Raw genomic sequence first — 18,664 nt, 5'->3', positions numbered from 1 at the left:
TATTATTTTATCTGTCTCTGCTACTTTCAGCATTTACACCATAATTTTAAAGTAGATCATAGACTACCAGTGAATATCCAAAAGATAGTTAAAAAAATCACACCTAAAAGTTATAAATGATTATTCCTTAATAACATGTAATCAGTATTTGCATTTCCCCAATTGTCTCATAAATATAGCTTGTTTTAAATTTTTATTTATTTATTTTAGGAAGAAAATGGGAGATATGAGAGAGAGAGAGAGAGAGAGAGAGAGAGAGAGAGAGAGAGAGAGAGAGAGAGAGAGAGAGAGAGAGAGAAAGAGTATTGATTTGTTGTTTATGCACTCATTGTTTGATTCTTATATGTGCCCTGACCGGGAATCAAACCCACAATCTTGGCATAGCAGGACAATGCTCTGACTAAGCCTTATAAATATAGTTTTATAGTTTGTTGTTTTAATCAGGATTTAAACATGGTCAAATGTGTCTCTTAATCTGTAGCAGTTCTCCTTTTTCCCCTCCCTTGCTCTTTAGTTTTGAAGAAACAATCATTTGTATTAGGAAATTTTCCACATTTTGGATTTGGAGTAGCGGGGAAACTACATCCCTTGGGCATGATTAATATGGTCTGTCCTTTAGTTTCTTAAAAGATGCTACACTGATAAGCAATTAAATTGAACTGAACTTAACTAAATTGAACAATAATTATTAAATATTTTTCTTCCCCAACTCTGCAGAGGAAATGAGAGGAGGATTCTGTCTTGGTGGATACATAGCAATAAATCAGCCTTTTATTTGGTGGTATTAGTTTTTAGACAGCTATTATAGTCAAAGTTTCTACTTTAAAGGGCTTTTCTTCTTTTTTTGTCTCTTGCATCTTTACTCCAATAAGCAACAACCTCTAGGGATCTTTTTGTTAAACTTTGGGAACTTGCCTTTTCAAAGTATTTGTTTGTTTTTCTCCAGAACAGTGGGGCAAAGCAGGCCCTATAAGCCATCTGGACTTGAAACCATTTTGCTTCATCACAAAGCTTATTCTTTTTAGATCCTGACATAAGTCTGTATTGTCTACTGCTTTTTTTTTCTTCTTCTTTAAGTAGTGTCTGGTTGCTCCCAGGAGAGTTCTCTCTGAAGTTACGTCACTGTTGTTGCTGGCTGATTAGTTATTGAGAGGAAAAAGGGGTATCGAGTTAAGATCTGTTTATCATACATGCTAATAAGTCCATTGATGGGCTCACTCCCAGCCCAATACTTTTTTAAAAAGTGTGCCATGTGAGAGAGAGACAGAGGGCTGGAGGCTGGAGGAGATGTGCACCTTACACCCACATACCAGAGGGATCTGACAAACTCCCATGCTGGGGGCAGGAACCAGAAATTTCCAGAGGAAGGATGGCTTTAAAGTTTGAAAAACTGTCCCTTTCCAGCCTCGATTTTTATAGTACACTAATCTCATCATTTGCCAAGTGTAATAGAGGGTGTCCAACTTAATAAAGTTAAGCTACTAGCAAGAAGTTAAAACACATTAAATCAATTATGAATAGGCTGCTTATAGGTATTCATTTACTTTTTTTTCTTCTTCAAAATGTCTCTGGCTAGGGCAAAGCCTCCAAAATCCTATTGCCTTTGCCCAAAAATACTGTTATATGCAAATTATAGTAACCAAAGGAAACCTCATTTGTATTGAAAACTCTTTTATAAGTACCTTTAAAATATATTATAAAATGAACCTATTAAAATATTTTTACTGATTTCAGAGAGGAAGGTAGAGGGAAAGAGAGATGGAAACATCAATCATGAGAATCATTGATCAGCTGCTTACTGCATGCTCCCTATTGCGGATTGAGCCTGCAATCTAGGCATGTGCGCTTGATGGGAATCAAACCTGGGACCCTTTAGTCTGCTGGCTGACGCTATCCACTGAGCCAAACCAGCTAGGCAACAACATGGTTTTTAAAAATCATATTTTGTATTCAGAGTTTAAAATGCTAAGTCTTTATTTCATAATGCCTTGCAAGAATCGTGTCATATACAAGCCTGAGACTGAGTTATAAACCAAGGTTGTGCTGCTGTCCCAGGTTGGAGTCATTTAGGTAATAATAGAAATACTAGCCATCCTGTATTAGTATTCATCTCAAATTAGGTAACTTGATTGAGATCTTTGCAATCCATCTTTTATCTATCACCCGTATTTAATGTCTGTTTTCTTCTGCTAAATTTCAAGCAATGAAGCATAGGACCAAAGCTATCTTTTATAGCTTACTACGTTCCCACCACCTTAGGGTACTTAGAACAGTAGGGACTTAAGTTGTGTGCAGAAAGAATGGATGAATGGAATCTTATTTCCCCACTTAACTCCCTTTGTGAATCAGAGGAGAGATTCCCAACTTATTCTTGAGCTAATAATTTACCCTTTGCATCAACTATGAAAATTTTAATCTTGAATTATATGTACCCCTGCATGCCATGACTTTTATGCCTGTCCCTTTGCGTATACTGTTACTTCTTCCTGAAATGGCTTCTTCTTTTTTTAAAAAAAAAAATCCTCATTTGAGGATATTTTTCCATTGAGTTTTACAAGAGAGAAAGACAGAAATATTGTACTCACTCTGACTTGGGCCTAGGCCAGGGAGGAGCCTGCAACTGAGGCATGTGCCCTTGATGGGAATCAAACCCGGGATCTTTCAGTCTGCAGGCCAACACGCTATCCACTGAACCAGACTGGTTAGGGCCTGGCTTCTGTTCTGAAAAGTAGATTTAGTCACTTATTCTATTTCTATTGCCTCTTATACTTCCATTATAGTACTTTTAGCTTGGTATATTGTTGACTGTTTACTGTGTTTTTTTAATGTCTATCATGAAATAAGTGCTTGGATTAGGTAGATGGTGGATAAAGAGTCTCAGTTTTATATTTAATATGTTATTTAACTTAACAGTAAATCTATGAATGATATTCCTTAGTAGTTTGTAATAAATGTTTTTACATTGCCTAACTGCCTATTCTGTACTTCCGCTGACATCTGGAGAACAGTCATTGTAAATAGGTATGTGGCTTTATTTAAGTGTGACAATAATTTTTTCTTTGACTAGAAAGTGACAGAATGGGATATGTTCCTATTTTTATGTTATGTTAGTTTGTATGTTAAGGTGAAATTATAGGAGCAGAAGCAGATGTGTTTCTTTGAGGTAAATTAAGAAGACTTTAAAACAAGAGCCACTCATATCTGTAGTCTACAAAGCTAGTAATGAGGTTCAGCAGTACTCACATGTCCTACTAACCCACCTGCAATAGAAGTGGAAAGCCTTATTGGAGAAATTTTTAGTGTAACTGTTGACACCTATTGTCTAATTATTTTATCTGGAGTTATGAGAGAGTTAGGCATAGAAAAAAGAAGCAGCCCTGACTGGTATGGCTCGGTTGGTTGGAGTGCCCTGTTCACCAAAAGGTGGTGGGTTTGACTTCTGGTCAGGGCCCTACCTAAGTTTGGGGTTCAAGCCTTTGTCAGGGTGCGTGCGAGAGGCAGCTGATCAATGATTATGTTTCTCTTTCCCTTCCACTCTCTAAAAAACATCAATAATAATTTAAAACATTCAACAACAAAAAATAATTTTTTAAATCATTCCAACAACAAAAAAGAGCGAGGCAAATGAACTTTTTCATTTGTATAATAAATATATCTCTGAAAAGTTTCATATAAACTTATTTTTGTATACTAATCATACTTTAAAGGCACCACAGGAATTTTTCATTCAAATCGACCTTATAGGAACATTTCCTTTAAAAATAATTATATTTAGAAAATAAATAACCTATTAATCTGTCTTATGTGTAAACCTGCATTTTTACTTAAGCAAGGTTCATATGTATCATAAAAGATCATCTGACAAAGACCAGCATAGTACTATGAATTTATTTACCCTACAGGCCTAATTACATTTCCTATGAACAGATACTTCTGCTATAAATCTCCTCAAAATAATAATATAAATATTCCAAACTATTGGAAACAGCACAGGACTCAGAACAATAATAAAATAATAGATCATTTTTTAAAAAGAAAGAAAACAAAACACAGTTCTTATTACCTCCCTATAGTCTGTCCCCCACCCAGGAAAAGGGACTCTCCTGTTAGGGCCATGGATCCAAACCTTTTTCCTGCCGAGAACCTTATTTTGGTGTCTGATTGAATTTCATGGCACCTTTTCTATTTTTATTTTTATTTTTTTCCTAAATCCTTATATCACATTTTTTACTTTCACATTATTGTTAAGTACCAGATAGAGCTAGGCCATTTTCTGAAGTTTTTTGTACTTATCAGTTTTCTGTTTCCTGAGCTGGTCCATCCTATAGCAACTTCTTCCCAAGGTGATTATATTATCAGGGATATTTCTCAAAACAATGCCCCCAAAGTAGTCTTTTTAGTGGGTATTTTTCTTGAATAACAATTTAGAAAATGTCAGATATTCATTACTTTTTCGTGATTATTCTTTGAAGGCTATAAGGCACATGTGTCAAACACAAGGCCCTCGGGCCAAATCCGTCCCGCCAGGCCTTGCAATGTGGCCCGCACCGCGCTGTCATCACTGCACTCCGCTGCGTTTCCATCACAATGACAGTTTATGACTGTTCAGTAAACCATTCGGCCCGCGATTTTGTTGTGTAATAGTGATTAGCTCTCAGCTGTACATTTTAAACCAAGATGTAGTGTACATTTAAAATTGCGATTTTTTTTAAGAGCAGGGAGAATTTTAAGAATATATTGGAAAAAACCAAAATTTACAGTTTTTATAAATGTGGGGAATCATTCTTTATTTCTTGTAGAACTTGAAGATGCATTGAAATGAAATGCTTTGTTTTCCATTTGGGTTTTATATATTTACATGCCTGGGAAAAGAATGATTCTCAAAGGAGGTTATGATGCCAAAAAACTGAAAATCCACTATTTAGAATAAGAAAGGAAAAAACATATCCTTATGAGAAGTAGCAATTTGTTTGATAGTCTCTAAGTTTGTTTTAATTTGCTGAAAGGAAAGTCCTGGTATTATGCATTTGCCATGGAATATTTTCGTTATTGATAGTTCTTTCCTGTGAAGGGAAACCGCAGAAGCAAAGATTTCCATTTGGTGATAAATAGCTCTGCCTGTCCAAGAATTGTCTCACAATTTTGAAGAAAAAAAAAATCTCTCTTCCTTTTGCCATATTTACTTAAGGTAGTCAATATAGATATGAGGCATATCTATATTATATAGTTGTAATAAAATGCAAAAATTTTTGAAGCTTGAATCATCTAGATAGGTTTAAGTAATTCTTGTAGAGTAAACGTATAGTAGTGACTGTTTCACAGTTATGGATTATTCATGACCTTCTGTAGCCAAACTGGGTCGCCAAGAAACAAAGCAGATACAAAGCTGTGTCCAAATGATGTTTCTTCTCTCTGTCAGAAAAGTCTGACTAGGCAGAAGAGTGGTAAAATTGTCCCCCCCCCCCCAGCTTTTTTGAGAAATAATTGACATATAACATTGTATAAATTTAGGGTATACAGTGTACAATGTAATAATTTGATTACATATATAGTAAAATGATTACCACAATAAGGTTAGTTAACACATTCATCACTTCCCATAGTTACAGACTTTTTTGTGTGGTGATATCTTTTATGTCTACTTTCTTAGCAACTTTAACATATGAAATTCATGCACAGCTAGGCCTGGCTGGTGATCAGGGTCGATCTGTGGGGTGGTCAGCTGGGCGATCGGGGGGAGACCCGCTCTTACCCGCACCGCCAGTTGCCTCCTTCTGCAGAGTGACCAGTGGGATAATTGGGTGGGGGTGGAGGGAGGCCCTGCTGGTACCTGCTTTGGCTGGCCTTGGGCCTGCGGGCTGGGGGCAGATCTTGCATTGAGCGTATGCCTCCTGGTGGTCAGTGCACATGATAGCAACCAGTCATTCCACTGTTTGGTTAATTTGCATATTAGGCTTTTATTATATACAATAGGATTGTTAATTATAGTCTTGGTGCTGCTATACACTATATCCCCAGACCTACTCATATTCTAATTGGAAATTTGTACCCTTTGACCACATTTACCCATTTCTCCCACCCCCACTTTCTAACCCTATTAGTGGTAAAGTTTTTTTTTTTTAATCAGGAGTTTAATAGCATAGCATTTTAAGTGTTGTAAATATCTCTATGTTCTTTCAAACAACATTTTATTAATAGCACAAAAGAAACATAAAATAAGAATTTATAGTTACCAAGATGAAGCAGTTTAGTTAGTTAAGGGAGCATTCATTCAAAGCATGCCAGAAATAGTTACATTTTCTTATTAATACTTTATCTTTGCTTATATTCCCAGGTAAAAATGTTGAAATAACTTATCCATACTTTATTAGTAGCTGCTTTTCTGTTCATATAACCTTTTTTCTTTTATTGATTTCAAAGAGGGAGGAGGGAGGAAAGGAGGGAAGAAGGGTGAGAAAGAGAGAGAGAATGAATCATTAATGATGAGAGAGAATCATTGATTGGCTGCTTCCTGTGTGCTCCCTGCTGGGAATCACATCTGCAACCTGAGCATGCTGGGAATGGGACCATGACCTCCTGGTTCATAGGCTAAAATCATCTTAGCCTCTGAGCAACAACAGCTGGGCCATCTGGTGTACTTTAAAGAGAAAGGAAAGGAGAGGGAGTGAGAGAGAGAAACTGGTTGGATCTAAAGGTAGATTTGCTGATGGAATGGATATAAGGTGTTAGAGAAAGAGAAAAGTCAAGCTGACTACAAAGAGTAAACAGCACGTAGAAAAAGTTGGTCAAGACTGAGCTTGCCAATGTTAAGAAGTTGAGGAGAAGAGGAAGAACCAACAAAGAAAATCAAGAATGACAGCCAGTAAAGTAGAAGAGAAGAAAGGAAAGTCCTGGAAGTAAAATTTAAAAAAAGTATTTTAAAGAGTAATCAGTGATGAGCTGTCAAATGATGCTGTTTTTAAGATGAGGATTGAGATTTGATTCTTATATTCAATGATAATCTCCTTGGTGTGAACAGTTTTAGTAAATTAAATTTGGTAGAGATATTTCTAGAACATGCTCTTTTTCTTAGAAATTTAAATTCCATGGTTCAGCCCTGGCCAGTGTGGCTCAGTTGTTTGAACATTGTCCCATGCTCCAAGAGGTCTCCAGGTCAATTCCCTGCCAGAGTTGCCAGCTCCATCCACAGTATGGGGCATGTAGGAGACAGCCAATCAGTGTTACTCTCTGCCACTCCCTCTTCCTTCATCTTTCTCTAAAGTCAATAAAAAACTCTCTCTTACCCAGCTGGCATGGCCCAGTGGTTGAGCGTTCACACTTTGATTCCGGTCAGGGCACATGCCCCGTGGGGGGCATGCAGGAGGCAGCCAGTCAGCAATCCTCACTTATCATTGATGTTTCTGTCTCCCTCTCCCTTCCTCTCTGAAATCAATAAAAATATATTAAAACAAAACAAAAACACCTAGCATAAAAACAAGAAACAAACTGCCTCTTCCTCTTTCTCTATTCAAAAAATATAAATTCTATGGTTCAAGAATCTAGAAGACTGTCCATTAATCAAATTAGCATTTAACAAGTATTTATTGCTATTTCATCATCCTTTGGTTCTCTACTTGTTGTACACCTTACGTGCAAAATTATGTAAAAATTTTATCTTGAATTCAGATGAATATGCAAATATACTAGTAAAGCCATTTATATATGTGGGGGGTAAGATTTATGAATTTTCTCTTGAATGTCTATTATCTGATGTGAAAACACTCAGATTATTTTGTTAGCTTTTCTATATTTGGAGGTTTTAAAACTTTTTTTTTTAAATAGAGAATCTAAAAAAAAAAAAAATCAACCTAAGTTCATGATTCTGGTATCTTTTTGAGTAGTTAATGCCTAACTGTGCTACTTGATATCAAGAAACACAGGAGTTGATAATGTTAAAAAATTTTCATTTCTCTAATGAAAATATTTCTTTTATTAGAAATTCATAGAATTTGAAGACTCTCAAGAACAGGAAAAAAAGGATTTACAGACCCGAGTGGAATCTTTAGAATCTCAAACAAGACAACTTGAACTCAAAGCAAAAAACTATGCTGACCAGAGTAAGTAAAAATACCTCTCTTCATAAGTGGGTTGTAATAGAGAATGACTCATCCTGACATTTGATTAAGGTTCCAAATACATGCTTGAGATTGTTATCCCAGACTCAAGAGTGAGAGCTGGGACTAGATTTTAGTTTCTTTTGTTCACATTTTCATGTGGCACCCATATCTGCAGAAATGACTAAAATAAAAATACCTGTATTACTCTTTCTTCAATCTAGCTCTCAGCCTTTGTCGTAGTTAATATTATGCTAGACCCACTAATTCTGTGGCGTGTGCGTGCGGATCTCCTAATGATCAGCTACACAGAGTTTCATTGTTTTCTGTGTTGTTTTGGAATTTAAAAATGTAAGACAAATTCTAGCTTTGAAATATGTATAAAAAATTACTGAATTCTTTTGTGTTTTTTTTGTTCCTTTGTAGTGGAAAATTGAGGGCATTTAGAGGAACAGATTGTCATTTCTCACAATCACTTTATTTTTAATGTAATTTTATATTTTATTATTTTTAAAAATATATTTTTATTGACTTTCAGAGAGAAAAGTAGAGGGAAAGAGAGATAGAAACATCAATGATTCATGCTGCCTCATGCATACCTGCTACTGGGAATCCAGACTACAGCCTGGGCAGATGCCCTTGACCAGAATCGAACCCTGGTTCAGTTCGCAGTTCGATTCTCTATCCACTGAGCCAAACTATTATAGTTAGGGCTATATATTATTCTTGATTTTAAAATAATTACTGTTTCAAATCCCAAGGATGATTTTCCCTTTTTGGTTAATCAAAGTGGTCCTAATTGAAACAAAATTAGAAAGAAATGGAGAGAGGCTTCATGGCCTGTTTTCAGGTTGATTCAGGCAGGCAGAGTGCTCTCCAGTTTTCCTTCTCAACAAGAGATGGCCAGCAGTTACCCTTCCCACTTCACCATTAAAGATGCATAGTGACACCTGCTGTTAGGGGACTGGCATTCAGGATGGTAATTGTCGCTAGCAGGCTTGGATAACGGTGTGATAACTGACGGCTCCCTCTAGGATTCTGGAAGAGCCCAATAGGAAATCCAAGAATCGCTGGGAATCTGGCGTTCAGGCATTTAGAATTGAAGGAGAACTCACATGGCTGTCAAGCAGATGTCATAGAAGAGAGCCAAAGGATATTTGGTAACAGAAGCCAACTAGAGTGACAGAGAATAAGCCATGTGTCATGTCTTTGTATTTTTAGGCTTATAGATACCTAAACTGCTGTACCCTTCCTTTGTTAACACTGAATACATCGAATGACTTCTATAATTTTACTATAGAAATTTGAGGTGGTAGAGAGCTGTATGATGGACTGCACAATGCACACACTAACTAACACACTCCTGGAATCACTTTACTGTGAGTACCACTCATCTAGTGGCAATTATAAGCTTTTGGGATATTTTAAGAATTGAGCGTTTTCAATTCAAAGAAGAAAAATAATCAGCTATTGGAGATATTGGAGATACTTTAATCCTACCTTGATTGTGTTTTCATAGCAGGAATTACGTAGTATTTTAGAACCAAACACTACTGGCTCAGTCAACAGAACCAACCTCTCATTTGACCCATTACATTTTCCTCTTGGTTTCTGAAGTTTACCAAGTTTTGGATAGGGAAATGTTTAATTAGAAAGGAAGGCACCCCTTATCTAGAATTCTTTTATACTTTAATTAATCAGATTCTATGATTAGGGAGTTCTAAAGGAAGAATTATTTTGCATTTGAAATTCTGATTTTGGTGAAAGTATGTTAAAATCTCTCTCTTCTGTTCAAAGGAACTGCTGCTTTTTTCACAAAAGTAACCAAATGTAATGGCTAGTAATTTTTTTCACATATACTTTTATCTTTTTTATTACTAAACATTTAAAAACCTACTTTCTGTTCCTTTTTAGTCAATGTAAATAAAATGTAGTAGTCTCAATTAAGATTGGTTACCCATTGCAGTGAATCCAGCTACCTTTTTTTGAACTGACATATTCTATGGTATCCAATCTCTCATTTCTCTCTAAGATAAAGATTTGTTTCCTATTTTAATTCAAAATAATTTAAAAAAATATCTTTTTAAATTAATTGATAGTTTTCTAGGGAAGGGGTGAGGAAATTCTTCATCAAGTATTGGATATGGTCTCGAACTAAAATTTTTCTGAAAACATTTTTGTTATTAATATATCCCTCTGGGAATCTGATATCTCATTTTGAAGTAAATCTTGGTGTCTAAATAACAGTTAAAGAACTTAACAACTGTGGTTAATATAAACAGACCCTTCAGCTGTCCAAAACTGACAACACTAAATGTTTTGGTTCATGAGCTGAAGCTATGAGGAGCCTTCTTGTATGACTGCTTTGGGATTTATTCCCTTCTCCATTGATACCTTGGAGTCTGCACACATCCTGACCCGGTAGGGCCTGGTGAGCCTGCAACCAAGGTATGTACCCTTGACCGGAATCGAACCCAAGACTTTTTGGTCTGGAGGCCAACACTACCCACTGAGCCAAACTGGCAAGGGCTAAATGTATTTTTTTAGTGTGCCTAACGTGGTTTTATTTTTTATTTTTCATATATTTTTTAAATTCTTTATTGTTGAATTATACATCAGCCCATTTCCCTCCCATTGACCTCCTCCAGCCTGCCCGCCAACACCCCTCCCCCCTCACAAGGTCTTGGTTGATTCCCTCCCTAATTAAATAAGCCCTGGCCTGTGTGGCTCAGTTGCTTAGGCTTTGTCCAATGCACTCTAAGGTTGTCAGTTCAATTCTGGTCAAGGGCATGTGTCCAGGTTTTGGGCTCGATCCTCTGTAGGGGCGGGCACGAGGCAGCTGATCCATAGTGTACTTTCACAACATGGTATCTCCCTCCTCCCCCTCCTCCCTATCAGTTAAAAATCAATTAAAATTATTCTTTAAAAAAGAAATAAATAAAAATAAATAAGCACTTAAGGGCACAGAAATAACTGATGATGATAACTGTAGTAAAGGAGGGGTAGATTTTCTGATTAGTGCCTTATTTTTAGTACCATATAATGGTATCTTACCAATTTTCCATGTTAAATGTCCAACCATTAGACCATTCGACTAGCTGCTTATGACGCGCATTGACCACCAGGGAACAGATGCTCCAGCCAGTAGTTAGCTTGCTTCTGGGGTCCACCTTCTTGCAATCCGGGACCCCTCGGGGGATGTCAGAGAGCCAGTTTTGGCTGATTCCTGCAGGCTAGGCCGAGAGACCCCAATGGTGCATGAATCCATGTACAGGCCTCTAGTATTTATATAATAGAAACATTTAAGAGTCTTGAATTTTAAAAACTATCAAGTCTGGCTTATGTGTGTAGGGCACATATCCCTTTTAGAAAATAGCCACAATAAAAGTCCAACTTCTGCTTTGAAGACCACTTCTATGTTAAAAGGGGAAATTTTGGTTGTAGTTACGTGCTATTTGAGAAGCAAGGGAATGTCAAGAAATAGGAACTGAATTAAAGGACACACTTTATAGCATTTGATAATATGGAATCTGTCATATCCGGTTGTCATGATTTCACAGTGTTGAGAAGTTGATGTTTTTGTGGTCACATTTGATTTTGGAGATTTCTGGTTTCTGTCTTTTCAAAATTTGAACTACGTAAGAAATACTTTTGTTTTTTGCAAAAAAAAAAAAAAAAGGCTTGTATTATTTCTTATCTGGAAGTAGCAATAACATTTCTTGGTAGTTAATATCTTGTGAGCCTAGAGGAAGAATCTGAACTATATATGGAATAGAAGAAGGAAGTTGTGGATTGAGAAAGACCTGTTGGTACTTTTCAACTCTGTAAGGAGTCTACATTCAGCCTTGCCATTCATAGTGTGGCAATAATAAGTTCTTTATCAGAAACTACTTTATGTTCATTAGTTCTGTTGTTGTATATTGAGTATTTCTATCTTATAAGCCAACTTTTTTAAATGAATCAAGTAAATATATAAATATAGACATTTTGATACAGTTAAAAATATTAAACTATTACTGTGTGCCTGACAGCCTAGGTATGGTTGTGGTATAGAAGAAACAGGATATGATCATTGCAGTCAAAGAAGTATAGTTTGTGTGTATGTTTTTGGTGGGGGTTCTGGGGTGATGTTTATGACCTTCTAGTCTTTTTTTCCAAATGTACCAATATCACCATGCAGTTGGAGTGAGTGTACATATAATTTTGTATCTTTTCCTTAACATTATCCTATTTTCTTTGTTGTATAATCTTTATTACTATTATTTTTTAAATTTATTTTTCAATTACAGTTGACTTACAATATTATATTAGTTAAAGGTGTTTAACATAGTAGACATTTATATAACTTAAGTGATCGCACCAATAAATCTTGTACCCATCTGACACCATTTATAGTTATTACAGTATTGACTATGTAGTCAATAATTAATCTTTTAAAATGTCTGATTATACCTATCATTCAGAAGCTGTGCCATCTATTAACAATTCTGTTTTCCCGAGGGGCTATGTCTTTCCTCTAATGAGAATTATTTAATGGCCACTTTGTTTTATTCTGTTCTTGGCTACTCAACTCAGAACAAACTTAGAAGTGCAACCATAATGCCTTGTTTGGATCTTATCCAATTAGTGTATTTAATTGTTTTTTCCTTGATCCACATTATATGAATTCATATATGAATTCATATATGTTCTTGTAAGCTATCTCAAATTCTTTGTGGAGTCAGAGTAAAAATAAATATTGGTAAATTACAAACATACAAAAAACTTCCGTTGGTGGTTGGACATTTTTCCAGTGTAATGAATCATATTTTTTACACATAAATTTCCCTCTCTAATAAAATTTTCGTAGAATACATTTAAGGAAGTAGGTCAAGGAATTATGGAATAGTTTAGTGATTCTTAGTACTGTAGTTAGTAGTGTATGATCATTTTTTAACATGAACAGAAGTGGAGAAGTAAGATTTAGTAGCATATCTTATTTCTTTATTGTAACATGAATTTGAATCATTATTTATAACATTAGCACCCAGAGCTGATATAAAACCACTTATTGATTCTTTGGGTAAAAATATTTTTCCCTCAAGCTTCTTAAGTTTCTACTAGATGTCTTTCCCCTTGAATTGTGGGAGAAGATGATAACATTTAGATGGCAGTGATTTTGGACTATTTATAAATTCTTCTCTAATTCTGTCCTTCCTTTGAATAAAAAATTCCACTTAAAAAAATTAAATGGAAGAATGTTTTTGACAGCTGAAGACATTTGGGGCAGAGCCTTGTATTTTGATCTTTCTACCCTTTACATTTCCCATGCAACATCAATTTGCTTTTTAAATTTGGTGTTAGATCTCAGTCTAATAAGATAACTTCAAGCCTTTAGCTTGAAACACTTATTATTGTAAGAGAGACACTTACTATTTCTTGGTTATAAGAACTTAAACACTACTAGATGGAAAATATAGGGAAGTCATATAATCAACATATTTTTTATTTTAAAGGAGTAAATGGCTTAAAATAGACGGTACATTTGGGGATTATTTACAAGCAAAGTTCTATCTGACTGATACACTGAGATCTTTCACAACACAGAAGAAAATCCATCTTTAGGTATACTTTATATCAAAGTTAATAGTTGAAAGGGCTTAAATATTTGTCACTAATTTTCAAATCACTAAAAAACAAAAACAAAAACAAAAACAAAACCCGAAACCTCCAGACCAGTAAAAGGCTTTATCAGCCTTTTTACTATTCTTTGCAGTTGACAATTCATGTTAATATTCTTAGAATTTGAGAATTTAAAATTTTATATTGCTCATAGGCAATCTATATTATTTTTGGATGATTAATGTAGATAACTGATTATATTCTCATTGAAAGGCAGCTTTAGGAGTTCTAGATTTATATCTTCTGATTTAAAAAATGATAAAAATAAAATTCATTATATAGAAAATTACTTTAGTCCATTTAACTTTAATCTAGTTCTTTGCAATATACTATAAAGAATATCTGTATATTTAAAACACTTCATTTAAGTGTTGTTTCTTTTTTTTTCTTTTTCCAGAGCCTATATATGAGAGAAAAAGAAAATTAGGCATAAGATAATTTATACAAACCCTAATATTTTATTACTATTTCATTAGGTAATATTCCATGTGGTCTTCAGATGTGCTTTATGTTTTATTATCTGTATTTAGACTCTTTTCTGTAGTCTTGTGTTATCTATGGAGAACCTTAAGGTTGTAATTTATACTATCTAGAACAAAAGATTTCATAAAAAGTGATTTTATAAGTAAAGGTTAAAGAATTTATGCTGATTTAACTTAGAGAATAAAATAAGTATGATTTGACTACCCCCTCAAATACCTAAAGGAAGATACCAAGTTGTTTTTCTGTAATCTTGGCAGATTAATTTAGAGAAAATGGTTGGTTTGGTTGATCATGAGGAAGTATTTCTTGACCATGGAAGTGATACAGAGGAATCTGTGTGCTCCCCTTACACAGAGGCTTGGGAGGAGAGAAATCACCTTTTTGTCATGTATGGCAAGGTAGCATCTTCAAGACAGTGACTAGATCAGATTGCTAGAAACCCCTACCACTGGGATTCTGTGAAGATATTCTACTCTGTTTTGATTCATGAGGATACCATAGAATTTCACATTGTGCCATTGGTTAATAACATAATATCTGTGAAAATCTCTTGAAGTTTAGAGATAGCGGAAGAACTTAGTTGGCAGAAGAGAGGGTTTTATGACTGTTTTGATGTGGTTGTCTGAGATGTTTGCTTGTAAGTCAGCACTTGATTCTTGCTTACCTGTTGAGACTTTTGATGCTAAATTATTCAAGGAAAAGCTTCAAGGAAAGACCAATGTCAGTCTCCTGAGGCCAAGTAACAGTTGGATTGTCTGCCTTCCATGACTAGTAAGAACTGAAGATTCCTTTTGAGAAGGCAAATAATGAGTTGGATATGGCGATCTAGCAGGTCTGTTTCTCTTTCTTCCCCCCGTAGGCCTATCAGCAGTCTGATGGGGCAGAAGACATCAGAGATGGAAGGTGTTCCAAACTTGGCAAAGGCCATCATTCTAAGGAGGTAAGCTTTGATTTTGAGCAGGTAGAGCAGGCAGCTCTTCCTGCCTTAATCATATCCTCTTGCTCTTTGGAAAGAGAGAGAAAGAGCATTTAAAAGGAGGCTGAAGTATCTTCATTAGCTATTATAGGGGGACATTTTTATTAGTCTTTTGATTCTTATTTTTTTCTTAGTCCCTCCCCCCTTTTTAAGATTCCTTGATTTTTAAAAAATTTTCTCCACAGAATATTTGCAGTTTAAAAATATGGCCGATTAGTTATCTGTTGTTTTGGGATAGGAAGGTTGAAGAGAATTTTGTTTATTTCTAGTTAATCTCATGTTGTAGCTATTTTGATGAGTAAAATGATAAAGTTTTTTTTTTTGGCTTTGTCCTGAGATCATTTTGAAGTTTGGGTTCACATGGGAACTATTAAACAAGAAACTTGTCTTTTACTGCACTTCACATGTAATGCAACAGAGGTATAGGTGAATTTTATAGTACTTGAGGTTTTTAGGGATGTGTACCATTCTTGCTCAGATGGGATGTTTTTTCCTCTTTTCTTCTTTCCTTCGCATTTCCATTTACTTAGTGGCATGCAGGACTTTAAAGAGACCGCTCTTCCCAGCATTTAAAAGTACTTCTCATAGCGTTATAACACTACTAGAGGCCCAGTGCACGAAATTCCCTCAACCCAGTCTGTACACTCTCCAATCCAGTTCTACTGGGATTGGGCCTACATGGGCAGTTGGATATCCCTCTCACAATCTAGGATTGCTGGCTCCCAACTGCTCGCCTGCCTTCCTTCCTGATTGCCCCTAACCACTTCTTTTTTTAAAAATATATATTTTATTGATTTTTTACAGAGAGGAAGGGAGAGAGGGATAGAGAGCTAGAAACATCGATGAGAGAGAAACATTGACCAGCTGCCTCCTGCACACCCCCCTTCTTGGGATGTGCCCACAACCAATGTACATACCCCCGGCAGGAATCGAACCTGGGACCCTTCAGTCTGCAGACCGATGCTCTATCTACTGAGCCAAACCGGTTTTGGCATGCCCCTAACCACTTCTGCCTGCCAGCCTGATCACCCCCTAGCCACTCACCTGCCAGCCAGATTGATGCCTAACTGCTCCCCTGCCAGCCTGTTTGTCCCTAACTGCCCTTCCCTGCAGGCCTGGTCCCCCCCAACTGTTCTCCCCTGCAGGCCTGGATCCCCCTCCAACTGCCCTTCCCTGCAGGCCCAGTTGCCCCCAACTTCCCTCTTCTGCCAGCCTCATCACCCCTAACTGCCCTCCCCTGCAGCCTTAATTGCTCCCAACTGTGCTCCCATGCAGGCCTGGTCCCTCCCAACTGCCCTCCCTTGCAGGCCTGGTCCCTCCCAACTGCTCTCCCCTGTTGGCCATCTTGTGGCGGCCATCTTGTGTCCACATGGGGGCAGCCATCTTTGACCACATGGGGGAAACCATCTTGTATGTTGGAGTGGAGGTCAATTTGCATATTAATCTTTTATTAGCTAGGATAAGATAGAGGCCTTGTGCAGGTGTGGGCCAGCTGGATTGCCCCGAAGGGTGTACCGGATCAGGTGGAGGTTCCCTTGGGGCATGGGGCAGCCTGGGCAAGGGGCCTGTGGTGGTTTGCAGGTTGGCCACACCCCCTGGAGACCCAAGCAGAGGCCCTGGTATCTGGATTTACTTATCTTCTATAATTGAAACTTTGTAGCCTTGAGTAGAGGCCAGTGCAGGCCAGGGTGTGCAGAAAGCTTGGCTTCCTCCATCGCTGGGGGGCAACTCAAGCCTCCTGCTCTCTCCAGCTCTGTGTCTGTAGCCATTCTTGTTGGAATTTATTTATCATCTATAATTGAAACTTTCTAGCCTTGAGTGGAGGCCTGGGCTGGCCAGGGTGTGCGGAAAGCTTGGCTTCCTCCATTGCCAGGGAAACCCAAGCCTCCTGCTCGCTCTGTGGCTGCAGCCATCTTGCTTGGGTTAGTTTTTATACTCGCTCCTGATTGACTAGTGGGTGTGGTGCGTGGGTATAGCGGAGTGATGGTTAATTTGCATATTACTTTTATTAGATAGGATAGCATCTCATGTGAGTTAGGCCTTGAAAAAATGGAGTTCTTTGACAACTTCGTCGTGCTGAGTAATGCAAATATTGTCAGAAATACAAGATCACAATTTATCTTGATGGGTAAATCACAGTTTAAAAGACTAAATACTAGTATTTAGAGCCACAGTACAGATAAAAACAAAACAAAACACATGAGATATGTTACAACATAGACAGTTTTTTGACAAGGTACTTGCTGGAGGTGTTAGATTGGAGATAAAAATAATCGTCAGAAAGTCATCTAGAATAACAGACACAAACTACAAAAACATATATAATGACTCAAATGTTATATGTCATTTTTTATTCAGACTTTTAGAATGGATGTTTCCCGTAGATGAGTGGTTCTTTTGGAGGCACAGGTTCTTTTCAGCTTACAGCAACGTTGGAGGAAAGGGGAAAGGAAATGGAGGAAGGATTATGTGTGGATGATTTTACTGGGCTAGGCCAGGAATGGTACCTAGCCCAGTAAAATCATCCACACATAAGCCAGGAATGGGCTAGGCCAGGAAGGGTCCCAGGTTCGATCAATTGATCGATCTATCTCTCTCTCTATATATATAGTTTTTTGTTTTTTTTTAATGTGACAAGCTTTTGTGCAATCACTATCTGACTTTACCCGGTTACTATTTTGAGAATATAAAGGAGCAAAGACTATAGCAGAGACACTGCTCAGGATATAAGTGTAATAATTCAGGCAAGAGTTGGATGTGATGGGGGTGGAAAAGAGTGGTTAGACTTCAGGTTTATTTTGAAGGTAAAACAGACAATTTGCTCATAGACTGGATATGTTATGTGGGAGAAAGAGATGAGCTAAAGGATAGCTGAAGATTTTTGCCTGAATAAGAAGATTATGGGAAAGTACAGGTTTGGGAGAGACAATTAGTTCAGTTTTGGCTTTGTTGACATGTTAGTGGCATCACATTGTAAATGGTTTTGTATTTTGTATTTTCAGATACAGCAATATTCCGCACTCTTCCATTGAGTTCTAGGCACTATCCCATGTCAGTACATATAGATATAATACATTTCCTTTTAACATTACTGTGTTCAGGCACTATTTTATACTCTTCACAAGTAATAACTCACTTAATCCTAACATCATCTCTGATATGCTGCCATTATTTGTCAGTTATAAATAACTGAGGCCCAGAGAGGTTAATATACCTGAGGTAATATAACTTGGAAGTAGCAAACTCAATGTATTGTGGTCCATTGTATGACTATCATAATTCACTTCACCAACCAACTATTGACAAAATTTAGGGCTAGTTCCAATTTGGGAGTTATTATATAAGAACATCCTTTTTCCTATCTTTGGGCATTGGTGTGTTTCTGTAGGATAAATAAGAATGGTAGTATTGTGTCAAAGGATATATACATTGATTATTTTAACATATCACA

At 36.7% G+C, this 18,664-nt stretch overlaps 1 protein-coding gene across 11 annotated transcripts in view; it reads left to right on the top strand.

The window, feature by feature from the left end:
- The window catches only part of SPAG9 (sperm associated antigen 9), a 93,278-nt gene that overhangs the window by 12,935 nt on the left and 61,679 nt on the right, over window positions 1–18,664 (top strand). For all 11 annotated transcript variants that reach the window (XM_036450767.2, XM_036450765.2, XM_045586129.1 and 8 more), the window contains exon 2: window positions 7,976–8,096. In XM_036450767.2, the coding sequence (XP_036306660.1) occupies window positions 7,976–8,096 (121 nt within the window). The remainder of the gene's footprint in view (window positions 1–7,975; window positions 8,097–18,664) is intronic.

This window comes from Pipistrellus kuhlii, unplaced genomic scaffold (genome assembly GCF_014108245.1).
Source record: "Pipistrellus kuhlii isolate mPipKuh1 unplaced genomic scaffold, mPipKuh1.p scaffold_m20_p_22, whole genome shotgun sequence".
Classification (NCBI taxonomy): Eukaryota; Metazoa; Chordata; class Mammalia; order Chiroptera; family Vespertilionidae; genus Pipistrellus; species Pipistrellus kuhlii.
Note: the sequence above shows the minus strand (reverse complement) of the source record. Positions and strands in the feature narration are given on the sequence as shown.